The 17,958-nt window shown below is 35.9% G+C and overlaps 1 protein-coding gene across 1 annotated transcript in view; it reads right to left on the reverse strand.

The window, feature by feature from the left end:
- The window catches only part of AP3B1 (adaptor related protein complex 3 subunit beta 1), a 156,924-nt gene that overhangs the window by 94,812 nt on the left and 44,154 nt on the right, over window positions 1-17,958 (reverse strand). The window contains exons 8-9 of the mRNA XM_058865381.1: window positions 3,396-3,557; window positions 1,219-1,316 (exon numbers count right to left, since the gene is read on the reverse strand). Of these exons, the coding sequence (XP_058721364.1) occupies window positions 1,219-1,316; window positions 3,396-3,557 (260 nt within the window). The remainder of the gene's footprint in view (window positions 1-1,218; window positions 1,317-3,395; window positions 3,558-17,958) is intronic.

A 17,958-nucleotide genomic window follows, 5' to 3' on the forward strand; every position in this document is an offset into this window, starting at 1 on the left:
TAAAGCCAAAGAAAAATATAATAGTTATTCATTCTTATCTGAAATGAAAGTGTGACTACCTAGTCCCACTTAACTTTTTTTACCAACTTTTAAACAATAGAGATATTGAGCTGCAGAACTTTTGCAGAGAAACAGCTCACTGATGGCAGGGCTTAAGTTAAGATATATCTAGGATGAATAATCTTGCCAGACACAACAGAAGTGAGATTTTTTAAAATACCTTTCTGTTTGATATAACTGATATAAAAAGTAAATTATTTTCACTAAGTTTACTAAGTGAAGTTCTAGGCAAAAATACCATTTTTAGTTAAAAAGTTATTCTAAAAACAACTAATACTGTCTCATGTAAACCCTTCAAGGCATTTAATACAAATATCTGGAAGTTCAATATCTAAAAACTGAATAGGGAAGAAAAACACTTCCATGCAGCGAATATTGGCACACTATGCAAAAACTATGAACTACAAATGCAAAAATAGCACTAACAACCTAATGAAATGTGGCTGACAAGATCTTTCATGGAAAAGCATGGAAAATACTACTGAAGATGATGAGGTCAAAACAGAATGTTCTGTATTAAATATGAACTTGTTCTTTAAAAACCATCCAAAGATTAAGAAAACACAGAAGATGCAGCAGTGTATCAAGTGGCAATACCAATTTTAACAGATATGTTGTCTCCTTCCCCTGAGATACTCAAAGGTGACCGGACACAATCCTGAGTACTGTGCTCCAGGAGACCCTCCCTGTGTAGGGAAATGGGACTACACAATATCCAGTGATCCCTTCTAAAGTCACCTATTCTGGGATTTGTGTTACAGTGCAGGAAAATAAAATATATATCAAAAGACTTCTTTAGTGCTTAGCAAGACAGTAAGGAACCCAACAGAACTAAATTTCCAATAATTAAAAAAAACAAATAAGATATTATGGAAACCAGTTAATACTGACTCTATTTAAACACTAACTAGGCAGCCATGATTCTTCTCAGAACAAAACTCGTAGGAATGAAATACAATAACCAATGATCCCTAGATGGGATACCCAAAATGATGGAATTACCTTTAGTGATCCTCATTTGTTGAGTGAAAGTGAGTATTACAGGACCATTTCGAAATGAAATTAATTGTGTATTAGTTACATTCTTATAACTATGGCTAAACAAATATGCACAAAAAAAAAGTATGCACAGTGATGTAAAGTATGGACTTGACCTACCTGTTACTACGGAGTAAACGCACCAATGACTTAGAAACAATACCAGCTTCAGATTTTGGTGCCAAATGCCAGTAAAGCTGTGCAACTGCCATTACCACCTAAAGGAAGAACATTCAGAGCAGCATGTTAACTTCAAATCATCATTCATATCTACCACATTTGCTTCAGACCTGCAGGACTACCAGCTCACTCTTCCTCAGAAAGCAAAATCAGCAAAGCAGACTGAGGGAGAACATTGGAATAAATATATTTTCACTAATTAAGTAGGTTTACTTCCTCCCAGTATTAACTGTAAGCTATAATAAATAGAAGGTCATAGAAATAGTGACAAAGGGAAAAAGCAGTAGGTAATTTAAATTACAAACAGTGATACCATCGTTGATAAATCAGTATTGCTAACATCAGCTGTACAAAGTAATGAAGAAATATTCTTTACAAGTTTTTCTAATGTGCTTTTCCTTTATTACTACAGGTTCAATATCACCTTTTATCTAGTTTCCACTGAAAATCTTTCACTACATTATTCTACTATACAATATATAAAACAACAGCTGCTTTTATTTTTACTTTTAAAGCATCAAATCCAACAGAAAGTAAAAGCTACAGGGTTGTATACCAATATCCAGGCTAACAAAATTCAGAAGACGGAGACATAAGCAACTTAAACCCCAGTTTTTTTCTTCTCAGATTTTCTTATAAATAAAAGACAAAATATGATCTTTATGCTAGCGTCATGTCACAACCTTTCTTACAATAGTGTCATGATCAACTCTCTGCTTCAAACGAAACAAATCATAGAGACTCCAAGCACAGTCCTCATGATAACACTTCACTTGGTATCTTAAATCTTAGTACCAACGAAACAAAAATCATTATTCAACAATAAAAAGCTATTAAAAACATCTGAAGCCAGAAAATAACTTTAAGATTTTTAGCAATATACCACAAGTATCTTTGACTACTGACAAAAAATGCAAGGTCATATAGAAAGCCATTAATTAAATTAATTTCAGGTAAATTCTGTGGATAATATGAATATCCCCATAATAGCAATGCAGGGTGGCATAATTTTGGTAACACTTTTCAAAGTTTACTTTAACATCTCAGTTAACTTTAATATCAGAAAGTTGAAGATCATAAGTGTGAGAATCCATACCATATTTAATAAAGAAAATTATTTATGGAATGAGGGCAACAACTAACTGAACCTCTTCATGAATTGGGATGGCAAACTTTTCAAACACACTTGTTCTTTGCATGAAATTAAGAAATACCACAGACACTAAACAGTGATTTTTAGCAAGAAGTCGTAAAAATTTAATCAATTTGTTTCCAAAGTCTGCTGGGCTGGCAGACCATAAATTATTTTGAGAAGTGTCACACATGAGTTAGAATCTCAAAATATGTTTCAACAGAGAATTAAAATCTGATCTGTTTAACTTATTAAGAATAGGTGACTTAATGGTGCACTAACTGTTTTTGCAGTGATATGAAAATTCATTATCACTGGAACACATGTCTGGTAAGACATCTAGTCCTGGCTAACAGGACAAACTGAGGTTAGAAGTAACATTCTGTGATCTGATTAACATCATAATGATTCACCGTGAGCAGAGCTTTTTCCAGTTCTAAAAAGTTACCTGTATTTTACAATCTCATGGAAATAATCTAGCATACCATACTTATAATGTCATATCTATCCTGGAGCCCTGACAAGGCAACAGCTCTAGAAATGTGGTGTATAATTGTCTACTTTTAAAACATGAGACTCGAAAGAACAAATTAATGAATTAATAATAACAACTATGATTTTCTTTATAGATCTGTTCCAATAAACTGTACCAGTTTGTGCCATCCTAATTGCTGAGAGTTTTAGCATTAAGAGCAACCTATGGTAGAGTCATCACATGCTATGTAAGTTGGATTCAAATGCTCTCTTCCTTTTTTCTAGCATTTTGTTTGTCTGTACTATTTGGAGCACGTATCACAATCAGTTTAGGTGTTTCACTTACAAGCTAAGTTAAATTCAAAATAGATCCATCACACTTCTACTGCAGTTACTTAAGGGTATTTACACCAGTTTTAAAGAGGTCTAGATTTTACTCTTCAATCTTTTAATTTTTCTAAAAACAGGTACTTGTAATTTAACATTTTCATCAAAAAGGAATTTGTCATACAGCAGCGTTTCGGCTTTGAAGCAGAGGCTTTGTATTTCGTAACAGCAGCCTGTGATCCGGGTCCATAGTATAGGTGGTTTTCAATTTCTGATCCTTCTCTTTCTGTTCTTCATCAGATTCATAGAAATTATTTTCACTATATTCATCCACCACTTCATCAACCTATCAAAAAAGACAAAATGACAAGGACATACATAGAATATTTGAATCAACAGGTTTTACTCATTAAGGAAGTAACACATAACACCACAGCTTCATGCAAGATTTATGTATGTCTTTTTAAACATAGCTTTTGGCTTTTCTACACATTTGCTTATAACAGTAGATGTACAGTAGACATGAAAAACAGATTAACAATATATACAAAATCTCCTTAGAAATAAGTTGTACTTACAAATGAAATACCTTTATTATTATTCAACAAAATATTTTAGGTATGTATTTGGCCTTTTTTGGATTTCCTGTGATCTAAAACTGGCATTTCTAGAAAATAACTAGAAATGAAAATAAGACATAGGTCTTCAGAAAACTTGGCAAGGCTGCATGCCTTGGTTAAAACTCAGGTGTAGTGAAAGAATCCATACAAAATGTCTTCAGTAGAGGTACGAGGATGGGGGGAGGGAGGAAAGATGCCACAAAGAATTAAAACTGTAATTCTGTTCTGATTTTTATTTTTATTACAATTTGGAAGAATACAGGTTTTTTAAAGAAGAGGAAATATAAAGGAAGTTTCATTACCTGATGCCAATTTTGCTTTCAATGTTTTACAGGATGCCTATCAAACTCAGATATTTTATACAATAACAACTGAAGTACTTTAATTTCCTTTCTTCTCTTCCCACAATTCTTTGTGGCAGTCACATTCTAAACCAAAAACTCAAGATGCTCTGTCAAGTGCACTGGTAACTGAATTCCTCCCTTTCCTACAGGACAGGCAATGTGAAAGGAAATTTCCCCATCCCAGTGCATCACAACCTGCACTGAAGAAGCTTCCTCTAACAGGAGGAGGATAATTCAATCTTCATTGATTCAGTCTTCAATATCGTTGCCTTGACTGCTAACAGACATGCAGATCAGTACTATTGAATTCAACAGGAATATTGAGTTTGAAACAGTATTTAACTCATTAATAACTGTTACAAAGAAACTGCCTGAGCTGTCACATTTCTGACTTCCTCATTTTTTAAGAATTGCTTGTTTAGAACATACTTGGAGAAGCAGAGTTCCAATAAAAGCAGCATATGCCTCTTACAAAAATACTTTAATTTTAAATCTGATTAAGGTCCCTCTTCATACCCCAACAGCAGAAGGAATAATATGGTCTTCTCATAATCATGTATTTTATTGCAATTTTAGAATATTCCTCTTTTCTCAGATCTGGTAAGAAATTATTATGTTCCAGACAAAGGATGATGACAATACCCTGGGAAATTATTTTAATGAACTGAAATTCATCAAAATCAAGCTGATGAACTCCTAATTATTTAAATTTGTAGTCACAAGGACCCACTAAGACAAAGAGGACACGTAATACTGCAATAGTTGCACATTGTGATGGATAAGAAAGCAAAGTATTATGTAAAAGAGTCGGAAGACTTGGCTAAATACCTGCAGCTCTTTGGTGTACAAGGTTATTTCAAATTCCATTAATCATCCCACACATGGAGAACAGTTACCAGACAATGTGAAAACACTCAATCACTCAAAACCCCTCAAAAGCCTCAAGCTCAGCTACTGACTATATTCAATGCCAAAGAGATACAAGTGTAAGTTTAGAATCATAGTATTATTAAGGTTGGAAAAGACCCTTTAGCTCATATAGTCCAATCATTAAGCCAGCACTTCCAAGTTCACCACTGAACCATGACCTGAAGTGCCACGTCTACAAGGCCCTTACACATCTGCAGGAGTGCTGACTATACTCCTTCCCCAGGCAGCCCATTCCAGTGCTTGACAACCCTCTCTGAAGAAATTCTAATATGCAATCTAAATCTCTCCTGGTGCAACTTGTAATGTTGCTTGACTCTGACCTTGCTCCTTTTCTCCCAGCCACTCCTCACAGGATTAGCGCTCCAGACTCTTCACCAGCTCTGCTGCCCTTCTCTGGACTTGTTCCAAGACTTCAATGTCTTTTCTATCATGAGAGGCCCACAGTTGAACATAGGATTTGAGGTGTGGCGTCATCAGTGCCCAGGACAAGGGGACAACCCCTGCCCTGCTCCTGCTGGCCACACTATTACTGATCGAGGCCAGGATGCCATTGGCCTTCTTGGCTATCTGGGCACAGCCTGGCTCATGTTCAGCTGCTGTCACCAGCACCCCCAGGTCCTTTCCAGCCACTCTGCCCCAGCCTGTGGAGCTGCCTGGGGATGTTGTGGCCCAAGGGCAGGACCCAGCACTGGGCCTGGTTCAACCTCACACCATGGGCCTCAGCCCATGATCCAGCCTGTCCAGATCCCTCTGCAGAGCCTTCCTGCCCTCCAGCAGATCTGCACTCCCACCCAGCTTGGTGTCACCTGCAAACTGACTGAGGGTGCACCTGATCCCCTTGTCCAAGTCATCAGTGAGAGCATTAAACAGGACAAGCTCCAGTAGTGAGCCCTGGGGAAACAGAACTGGTGACCAGCCACCACTTGGATGAAACTCCATACACCACCACTCCGCTCTGGGCCAGGCCATCCAGTAACTCTTTTAACCAGCGAAGTATACATGCATCTAAGCCATGGGTTACCAGTTTCTCCACGATAATGCAGTGGAAAACATTTTCAAAGGCTTTAATAAAGTCCAGTTAGTCAACATTCACAGCCCTTCCCTTATCTACTAAGTGGGCTACCCTATCATATTAGGAGGTTACATCTGTCAAGCAGCGATGGTCTTTCACAAACCCACGATGGCTAGGCCTGATCCTCAGATTGTCCTGCATGTGCTATGTAACAGCAATTAGGATGACCCGCTCCGTGCCCTTGCTCAGCACTGAGGTCAAGCTGACATGCCTGATGGTTCCCCAGATCCAGATGGGTGTCATATTTGCCAGCCTCTAATGAACTGAGATCTTCATGGTTAACTAGGACTGTTGCTAAATGATAAAAAGTGGCTCATGCTCTGGCTCCGTCAGTACCCTTGGGTACTGAATGTATGGGTGGATGCTATGTGCCCCACAGACTTGTGCATGTATAAGTGGTGCAGCACACTTTTGGATCACGGGGCCTTCATCTTCCTCCTCCTCTCTGTCTCACAGATCAGGGGCTGGCTACCTCGAGAACAACTGGTTTTATAATTACTGCCTTCTGTGCTTCAAAAAAGACAGGACCTCAGTCTTTTCCTCATCCTTCATACCTTATTTTTCCCTGCAGTTTTCTGGCGCACCTTCTTACTTCTCCGACAATGAAAAGCTCTGTTATTTTCTGATCACAGTGGCCCCAAGAGCCTCCAACCATCATATCATATCACATCACCCAGTCATCCTACTCTGTTCACAAACAACAGGTCCAGTAGGGTGCCCTGCTAGCTATTTTTTCAGGGCATTATCTTCCAGGAATATTCTGGACTGGCTCCTCTTCACTGTATTGTATTTTCAACAGGCATCTGGTAAACTGAGAATGAAGACTATCGACTGTGAGACATATCTCACTTGCCCACACAGTATTTCATCTGCCTCTTCAACATTTCATCTTCTTCCAACTAGCTCAGAAGCCTGCATTTACCTGAGTAAGCAAGTCTGTTTTCGTATTGACTAGGTTATACGTATAATTTCTGCTATCACTGCCTAGCTTATTTCTAGATAGAACACAGTTGCAGGATTCTCTTCACTCATTTCAAGCCTCGGCAGAAAATCTGAAACTGAACTGAGACACAATAAATTACTGCCAAAAATTCAGACCACCAAGGCAAAACCTCATCTTAAGACACCTCACTGAATTGTTTTTCTGTCCCCAGATAAACCCTGCAATACAAGTACTGAAGCCTGTACTAAAGCCGAGACTGGGACAAGCAGTAATTCTCTTCTGAACTAGCTGCAGGAGGGCAAGCACAAGCAAAGCCTCTTGGCTCTAACAGAAAGGGAGAGCCTTCTGCAGAGATCTTAGAAAGTGCCTCCATGCTCAACAATAGTGCTATGGTGTTCTAGAAAAGAAAAGCAACCAGAGCAGCATTCTACTGATACTCGGCCTACATCTTGAACCTCAATCAGAAAAAGAAGGCATGAGTAGGGTATAATGGAGATATAAGTACTATTAACATTAGTATTTTTCCTGCCATCAGAGGACTGAAAGTAAGACTCTTACATAGGGAGATGAAATTCTTTCTTAACTGCTTAACTAATTCATCAACTATTGAATCAACAACTGACAGCTGATTTCCTATGCACTTATTCTCCAATCTTCTCCAGTCTATAGTGCACTACACTAGACTGTGGAATATGCTTCTTCGCATATACCTGAAGAAATGCTAAATATTGGCAAAAAAAAATATTTTGCTTTCACAGATGTCTAATTAGAACTCAAACTGATGATAACCAGTACCTATTAGCAACTTTATTGGAAATAAAACCAATCCACTGATCCTTTTTGACAAGGAGACATAGCATGAGATTTCTGGGAGTAGATTCAAACAGTGCTTTCTGTTGTCATTTCAATCCCTTTAGATGCAGTTTCACAGCTGATTTAAGACTAATCAGTCCAATAGAAGTTTGTTGTTTTGATTTCTTAAAAGGATGTTTTATTTTCACCAAGATTAGTAAAATTATCTGTCTCACTCTGTGGTCATAGGATCACTAGAACTACCGGATTTTCAAAAGCAGTAGGTGGTAAATGGAGAACAGAACAGAAGAGAGGCAGTTGTTAGCTAAACAACATTAAATACACTTAACAGTTTGCAGTAGCACATGATTTAATTGTACAGTTAATAGCTTCTCTAAATTGCAAAATGACTAAAAAGTTCAGAACCCTGGGAGAATAAAATGATTAAAAACGGAGACTGTAGTATTCCAGACTACAATTTGCAAATAGACTGTGCATTCACCATCTACTACAATTTATTCACAGTAGAGTATTTTACTGTGGAAGAACGTGCATAATTCTTTTTTACGTTATTCCAGACACACAATTCAGGGACATCTTAATAAGGTATTAACAGCTTAAATGAAGAAACTGACAGATAGAAAATTCCATTAGCCTGTTTTTAAAGTCACTAAGTAAATGAGCTAACATTTAACTGAGATTTTGCTAGAAGTTACATTTAATATGGCATAAAAGTTGAGAATGTGACTTCCACTTAGGGTAAAATACATTATGTGAATACTACAAATACCTCCAAAAAGAGCTTTATACACCCACGTACTGAGTTAAAACAAAGCTTCAATGATACCCAAAGCATGAATACACAGTATTTTCCCACTTTGCCAGCCTTAAATCCATCTTGTATTGAAAAAATGATTCAAATATTTGTATTCCTTGGATAGGTATAAATGCTTTGAAGTTACAAATTTCAGTTTCTCTCCTTAGTTTCATATGGAAGCACACTCACAGCTTTCTTTTGATGCCTGTAGCAAAATCTTTAGCAAACAAGATTTTCATTATCTTCCAGAGACCTTTCTGATACTTCCAAGACCTGTTCTCAAGGGAGCTTTGGATAAGCTAGATTTTGAAGGTAAGAAGAATTTTGGTACTAGTCACTATTTGGTGAACCTGATGGCCCTACTTTAGCCCACCAAGATCAATATTCACCTCCTATACGAAGAACAGTTTTCTTGAAAAGAGAAAATGGTGGATAATCTATAGAACAGTTTTCTACTTGAAGCATTAATGAGTTATGTAAGATAGATCTGAAATTTTGCTGCTGTATGTGAACGTGCCTACCTAAATCTGCCCACATGACTTACAGACGAGTTTCAGAACACCAAAATAGACCTACTATTGCTCAGTAGATTAGCTGTGAGAAGTTTTTGACAAAGAGCAGATCTCAACAAATCATACTTGTCAACACTCACATGCTAGTAGAAGTATTCATCTTCCCCACAGCAGGGAATCCTTGAGTATGATTCAGGTTTATCAGTATAGGTAAAGCGTGACAATAAGAATTGTTAGTGGTCTTAAAGAAAAGCACAATCTGACAGGATAAAAACACGTGTGAGAGTAGACTCCGAAGGTATAGAGCCTACAAAAGATGCATAAAAAGTGAAGATTAGGAAGGGCATCTTGTAGCGTTTTGAACAACACTGGACACCCAGACATATCACAGAATTATCATATCCTAGTCTGTCTAAAGGTTAAAATTTTCAGATACTTACCCTTCCATAGGACAAAATTATCCAGTAAATAATCAAAGTATTTTCCTGTTTAAAAAGATACTGGAACATTTTCTTGTTACATTGAAAGAAAATAATTTTCAACAGCTAACCAACTCCTGATCCTCATGTGTTAAGAATCACTGGAAAGGAACAGGCTGGAGATTACAACACAAATGAGGAACACGCTGGGTCACAGAATCAGGATGCATGTTACAGAAATTATTAGAAACTGTAGCCATTCCTGAATGGAGAGAAAGCTGGTGTCTTTACTTTCACTAGACCAGAACAGCGTGCTCAGTGTCATCTTGGACACAATGCATTTACAGCTTTCAGCAACGAAGTTACTTAAAAGTGAATGAGAATTTTAGAAACTCAATTTATCCCTTCTACCTCACAGAACATAAAAATATTCAGGTAATGAAGCAGTGATCTGGGATATGACACATCTTTTATCAAGCAAGAATTTGTATGAAGGCTTCCTGAACAAACAGGCAATCATAGGACCTCCAGAATGCAATCATTAAGTAGGGCACAATATAAATAATAATATATAGTCTATATAATTTATATAAAATATCAATACAAAATTATCACATTACCTAACATTGCATTCTGTCAGTCTTCCAAAGACTAGACCTGTTGCTCCTAAGCAAGTATACAAGTACATACACATTTTCAGTTAAGGGAACAACAATGGAAAGAAGAATCAATATAGATTGCAAGACCACAGTTATATTACTCTGATTTCCTTATAATTTATGATTTTTACTTCAATTATAACCATAGTCTATTTATTACCATTTGGATAAAGAGGTCAATTATAACCATAGTCTATTCATTACCATTTGGATAAAAAGGTCAGGAAGAGAACCTAAGGATTTGGTTGGACTTGTAGAATTATGAAGTTGTGAAGCCACTGAAACAGACTTGAACTCAAACAGTACCCTCTTTCAAGGACCACTTTTCAGATTACAACTCTATTCAAATGACTGTAATGGAATTGTACTGAAAATGTAATATATTAACATAATTGCATAGAAGATACAAAACAATTCCAGTAAATAAAAATGGAAACTTGACAGAGGACACATGACTGACACTGAGAATGGTCTCAAGCACCAGCACTTTATTAGTCCCCAGTATGACTTTTATATTGTTTCCACTTATGCATAACACCTGTGTGCCCTTTCACTCTTTCACGATTGGTCAATACAAATCAGCATTCCATGCTCCTTCTCCTTTAATGATGTTCACCTGTCTTACACAGCTGCACCCTATTAGGGATGAGGTGCAGCCACAACCCCAGCCCTAATTTCCCACAATCTATTCTCCTGCAGAAACTGTGACTTTAGTTTTGAGTTTTTGTTAATAGATTTGCACACAATTACCTTTGTAGATTTTAAAGAGTTTAACTATACTAATATATTACAAAGAGATAAACTTGCTTTCAGTTAATAAAAATTGAAGTATTAATGGAAATACCCATGGCAACTTGGAGGCATTTTTCAGTAAAAGGACTTGTATTTCAGATCTGCTTACTTGTGATATTAACCTCTGGAGCTGCAAGTTTCACACCTAGCAAAGAGGATTTCTTAAGAAAAGCTAAATTTTAATGCAGCTAAGGAACACACAATAAAATTCTGCTAAGTTGAGAAGATTTTATTTGCAATCCAAAAAAACTTTCTCTATAAAAAGCTTCAAATTTTTAAAAATAGTGAGCTTTGATACTTAAGTCACACAAAGGAACTAAGACACGTACTCAGTCTTGAGAATCCACCTAAAGCAGGTGAAATTTAACATTAAGGCATTTTCATTTACATCATTCTTAGTTTCCTTGGCATATATAAAAGTTATATGATCAACAATACATAAATCAAGTTTTATTTGTAGTTTACTAATAATATTATCATCTATACAATACCCTGTATAATCTCAGTTCAGATGAACATGTTTATTTCATTCTAAAAAAAGCCCCACAATTTTCTGAAACAGTATGAGTATGTAAACTCATTTATTACCTGAAAAACTCTTCAAATCCTTCAATTCAGCCTTACAGATGCTTTTAAAAACTCACTTAGCCAATAACATAATTTCTAAACATAAACTTGAAAATGAAAATGAAAATGTAATGAAACCAAAGCTTTATGAAAACTAAAAAAACCCAACCCAAGCATTCTTAAGAAAACCCATGTTCATGAAAGCATTATAGTATACCTCTGAGACAAGAGCATCACATTTGTGGAAGTAGGGGTGTGAGGTCCACTGAACATTAATTTTTTGCCAGTATATGACAACTACAGTAACATCTCTGCTAAGTAACTTCATAGCAAAGTAATGTGAAAACTGAAGGAGTGTTCATTCTCATTTCTTTAAGAAGCGGTGATTAAGCCTAGGACTGGTATCTAAAAATAGGGGCTAAGATTATGCCACAGTAATGAACATCTTTCTTCAGCAACCTCAAATGTGCAATCACTGCTGTAATAAAGTCCTTGCATGCAGATGGAAGTAAAATAATCCATTATGATTTTTAGATCACTTTCATTTACTCAAAACAGTTTCATACTCCTCAAAACAGAAGTGAGACATGAAATAGTTAGTCTTACCAAGAAAATAACCCTTCCTTTCAACTGTGTGGGGAAAAGGCATGATGAAAATGCAAAGCAAATAGATGCAACACAAAGAAAAGAAAAAACATTAAGAGCACAAGAAAAGAGGAGAAAAGTACATGAAAGAACACGAAAGGATAAATCGAACATAGCAAACTAAAATTAAGAAGGAGCAAAGTTGAATGGAAGAAAAATGGTACCATTTGCTTCTAGCTAAAAGTCCATCTCTTTTTACTCTGAAATCCAAAAATTAAAGTGGAATTTGTAATTTGTATTCAGATGTTTGGTAAAATATTTGAACTGCTTTTCAGGTTAAAATTTAATATCAATTTAAGTATCTGAAGAGGCACTGTAAGACATCAAGACAGCAAGCAAATATGAACCAACTGCCAAGTAAAAATTCTTTCACAGGGTTGCACAGTAAGTGAACCATGAAGAAAACCAGTTAATTGTTAGTTAATTTGGGACTGCAACCAAGAGAAGGGTACTACATGATCTAGAATTAGTAGTCACCACCTCTCATGACGTATAGACAGGGTATGCAGGGAGACGGATGCCCCAGATCTTCAGAACTGCACATCACTCATGGTGCAGCTCCTGTACAGAACTGCAATTGCTACCAGTGCTACTCCTTCTCTCGTGTTCCAAGTACACACTCCAGTTACATCAAACCATGTATACATCTTAAAGCAACTCACCTTCCTTTTCTCTCAGAAAAAAAAATACATAATTTTAAAAGGTAAATTTAATGAGAACATTTCCCACATATGGAAACATACATTTATTTTCATGTAGCTTTAGGATTGTTTACAGCTACTAAAACATTTATCCAATATTTAAATAATATTTGGACTACAGCCATAGCTCAATATGTTAATTAGCTCAAATTTTTAAAACACAAGATTATCTTAAATCATTGAAGAATGGTAACTGTACCTGGACTTAGACTGGCAGTCTGAAAGGTGGCAGTTTGCTACCCTTACCGTAGAGTTTGACATACTCATCTAAACATCATCAATAACCATTAAATCCTGCATTACAGGATTTTTTTTCTCCTCCATTGTAATGCCTAAGTAGGCAAAGAAGCTGAAAGCATCTTTAAACATCTGCTGATTCACATTAGTGCTGTTCTCACACTAACAACTGGTTGTGTATTTATTCTATTGCTAAATAGGTATGTTGGTATAATTCAAACCTCAGTTACTCCCACTCTTCTTGGTACTGGCACTTTTCCAGCCATAAACTGCAACAAACTTGTGCATACACTATCAAAGAGATGAATGATCCAAATAATTTGACATTTTTTTACATTTACCATTCCCCATGGTCCTTTAGAGAGCTGCCACAACCAATCAAGAATTCTACCTGATACAGAAATAGTGTACAGGTTCAGACTTGGGAGCCTAAAGCTTTCTCAGAGCAGAGGTCTGACCTCACACATATGTTCCTCACACAGCAGAAAAAATTAAATAAAGGTTTATTTTTGCAGAGTATCTAAACAAGTATATTTTACAATTCTAATTATTCAGAGAAAATGCTGGTGATATATAATAAAAATATACATATATTATATGAATAATGAAAAGGCCACAAAAGTTACTAGACAGAGAGTAATATTCTACAGATACCCAGAACAAAATTCATGAGTACTCTGGCATCCAAGGAGGCCTCAAAGTAATCTAACACAGCATTCACTTCATACACTTTACATAATTTTATACGACCAAATAGCATTCAAATGGCCAAAATTAAAGCTAGAAACTTTAGTGGCTTATGGGATGATGGGAATCTTCCACATATAATATTCAAATTAAAAATGATTAGCAGCAGTTACACAGTTGATATTTAAATTTCTAGAAAAACATTTGCTTCCCTCTAATTAATTTCTGTCTCCGTAAGTCAAAGGAATGATCTAGACAGAGATTAAAACAACTTTAGCAACTTATTTGCAACTGATGGCTATAAAGCCTCTTATCCTATATATAGATAACAAAAAGAAACTCAGCCCCAGTCAAGATCAGACTATGGTACTGCATGGAAACATGGCAACTTTGTTGCCATGTCAAATTTGTATAAAAACAAAGGGCTTCTTTTTTAATTTGAGGTGATACACATGTCCTAGAGAGATTCTACTCGCTGTTCCAGTGCAACTCTGTCATGGGACTAACATGTAACACATTCTGTTGCAAAGACAAAGGGCATTTTTTCCTGCAGACTGTACTTCTGTTATACCAACAGTAAATGCTCAGCAATCACAAAGCAAAACAAATCAGCAAAACAAATTAAAGTGCACAAAATTTAACCCTCTTTCCAGTTTTTCTTCTGCTGGATTAATTTTTTAATCCAAATTTTCCACAATCACCTAGGTAGTTTTTTTGTTATAAATCTATGCACTAAGTTATTCTCATCTTACTACGTAGTACACACAAAATGAAAAAATAAAACTGATGTGACAGTAAAATAGCTAACCAGCCCATTTTATGCCCCAAAATCTTCAGGTAAGTGAATCTTACATTAAATATTAACACCACTTTGTGCCAGAGAGTACTGCGCTCTGATAAAAAGAGAACAGTAACTGAATCCAGACTGTCCCAATTCACACTGAAGATTCTGGTGGATATAGTAAAAAAGGAAGAAATAAGCAGCATAAGACAACTTCACTGTAAACTAGTTTTCCTGATTTAATTTTTGCTCTTAGCAGCCAATTCAGGTTCATGAGAATTCTCTGGTCTCACAGTCTTCTAGGATGGGGGAAAAAAATTTAAAAATCAGCAAGAATATCACCTGGTATATCTACAAAGAAACTTCATGGAGATGATATGTCAAAAAAGTAATACATAGCATATAATGGTTTATTTTATCCTTAAAGATTTCTTAAATATGCATCTATGCCTACTTACTTCAGAAGAGCACAATAAAACTTACAGATCCTCTACTAAGCTGGAAAACAGAAGAAGGGAAAGGTGTACTTAGCTGATTAATTTTAAAATTATGATATACATACAAAATATTTTCAAGTATTTTAATGTGTTTCATTTTTACTGCTGTATCTAGTTAACCGGAGGCTATTACCCTGAATACACTCTTCCCTTCTGTTCTCAGCTTTTAAGCAGAGGATTTCAAAGTCTTATTAAGCTCTGCAGTAAACCAGCAGAACTGAATCAGGATGCTCATTACTATTAACAAATCCTACAAAATTTCTAATATTTTCTTTGTGCTGTGCTTGAAGCTTTATAATTCACAATTACAGATCCCTCAACGCATTCCAGCACAGAGAACAACAAAAAAATGAAATATCAAAAGCAGTTCTGGATACTGCTGAGCTGTCTTAAGCAGCCATTATACAGTGAATTTCATCATACATAACCATGACCATTATGGCATACACTAAGAACTCATAACTAAAAGAAACTGAGAAAGTACTGCCAGAGCAAGAAACATAAAGCATTTAACAAAAGACAAAAAGACCACATAACAGCTGAGGTCAGAAGGGACCCAGTATTTTGTCAGAACAATCCAGCAAAATAAATATTTTCAATTTGTTTCTTCCTGTAATTACTGAGAGCTGGGATACTTTCCATGATTCATGCTTTTAGATACACAGACATTCAAATACTTAATGTTTTTCTCATAAAAGTCCTTACTCTTTCAGATTGTTTTCTTCACGCCTAATTTCCTCTTCCATCCGTCCCAGCCCAACAGATTATGCCAAATTCTGAACACTTTAAACTGAGCAATACTTCAATAATTAATCCTAGAACGTAAGCCTGAGACATACTTCCCATAAATACTTACCAGGAATTCTGTAATGACTGAAGCCCATGATCAATCTGAATTCACCATTCTTTTCCAGTCCTTACTGAACACCAAGAAAGTTTCTTTCTGTAATCTTCAACTATCTGCAATCAAGCTAAATGGCCCTGAGAGTCACTGCTTTTTTACAAAACTACAGCTCCTAGCTCCATTTTGCTCTATACAAAGACTGTTGAAACTTCTGATCAAGTCACCTGTTTTCAGAAGATGCTTTCCCAAATGTCATGCAAGCCTGGTGGTAAACCTGTGTACCAGGAGTACTGAAGCAGTTCCTAACTCCTGTGATCCTCATCTCCTTGCAGAAACAGGGATGGCTGAACAGCTTGATAATCAATTCCTGAACTGCTAGACTGCAACTCAGTGTACTCATGAAACCTACCAATAACTTTATTTTACCCATCTTAATATATTAGGCTGCAAGCTGTTATGGTTCAGGAGGTATTTACAAACAGCCTGGCAGTCCCAACAACTTCTGCAACAAGGGCAAGACAAAACATTTAAGCTGACATGCATCACAGTTTTATCTGCTAATAAGTATTTCACTTCCCAGAAAGCCCAGAATTGTTCTTGGCTGGTTTTAGTCCCAAGCAAGAATTTTTATTCCAGAATATGAGCGTCTTGTCTCATTTCAGCTAACACATATTAAAGCTAAATACATACAGTTCATATAGAAAAAAGGTTATTCTGAAACTGCTATTTAATTGTAACTACTCAAAAAGCACCTCCAAGTATTTTAAGACAAATATTTTAAACCAACGACATTCTTCCTTACTTCAGTCACAATTAGAATTAAAAATTATACTCTTCAAAGAAGCTAGAAATAGGAATAAAAACTTAAGTATTCTTGGATATTCTTAATGGGTAACTGCAACTATTTTAAGCACATTGCTTAAAAATGATCCTTCTCCATAACTTGTAAGTATCCAAAATTTTTTTAGATTCATAAATGCTCAGGAAATCAGTTCTGAACATTACATCATTACTTGCTAGGAATTAGCTCAACTTAAACAAAAGCAACATATGCTCCTCAAAAAGTAAGGGGAAATTTTACTGAATAAAAATGCAAATATGCATTTTAGGAGCCTTGAATTTATTAATCTGATAGGTTTAATTTCCATTTTCCTGCATCAGCTTTATTTATAAAGTGTCGTGCCCTATAAATATGCTGTTATTTTCTATAGTCAAGCACCCTCTTAACAAATCTTCTCATTAATATGTAAATTTAAAGTCAATCGGTCTTCTCCCTGACAGCGCCATGAATTCCTAGTGCACTGTATAATCGGCTTTGACTTGGCATCCACTATTTATCATCAAAGATGTCAGTTAGAAAAATTATGGAAAATGCACTGCAATTGATATGACTGCAATCTACTTTGTCAACACTTAATTGTTCTTCAAATCATACATTTACATATAAACAGCCTAAATACTGATCCATAATGATGCAAATAAACTAAATTAAAAATCTCTTCTACTGCACAAGATGGCCTGTTGTATGATGAGTTCATTTAAGAACGAATTGACAAAGGCATGCATTTCAACTAGCACAACAAAAAAAATCTGCTAATTAAATTGCTGAGTAGGTAGACAAACTAAATTTTATACTAAAGATCTTGAAAGTGAAAACAAAGTGTTATTAATACTATACTACTGATGACTAATTTTAGGTTGACACAGGCAGTATTGTCACACAATCTTTTACATTCCTAGAGCAGAAGCCACAGCAGCAACTGTCATCCATCCAGTTTCAGAGAAAAAAGATTAGAGTCCTAAACAAACCAAATCCCATCAAGACCTCCAACCCCAGTCCAAGACAGGAGGTCATCCTCCTCTTCAACTTTCCTTTCATTCAATTACA

Source organism: Poecile atricapillus, chromosome Z (assembly GCF_030490865.1).
Source record: "Poecile atricapillus isolate bPoeAtr1 chromosome Z, bPoeAtr1.hap1, whole genome shotgun sequence".
NCBI lineage: Eukaryota > Metazoa > Chordata > Aves > Passeriformes > Paridae > Poecile > Poecile atricapillus.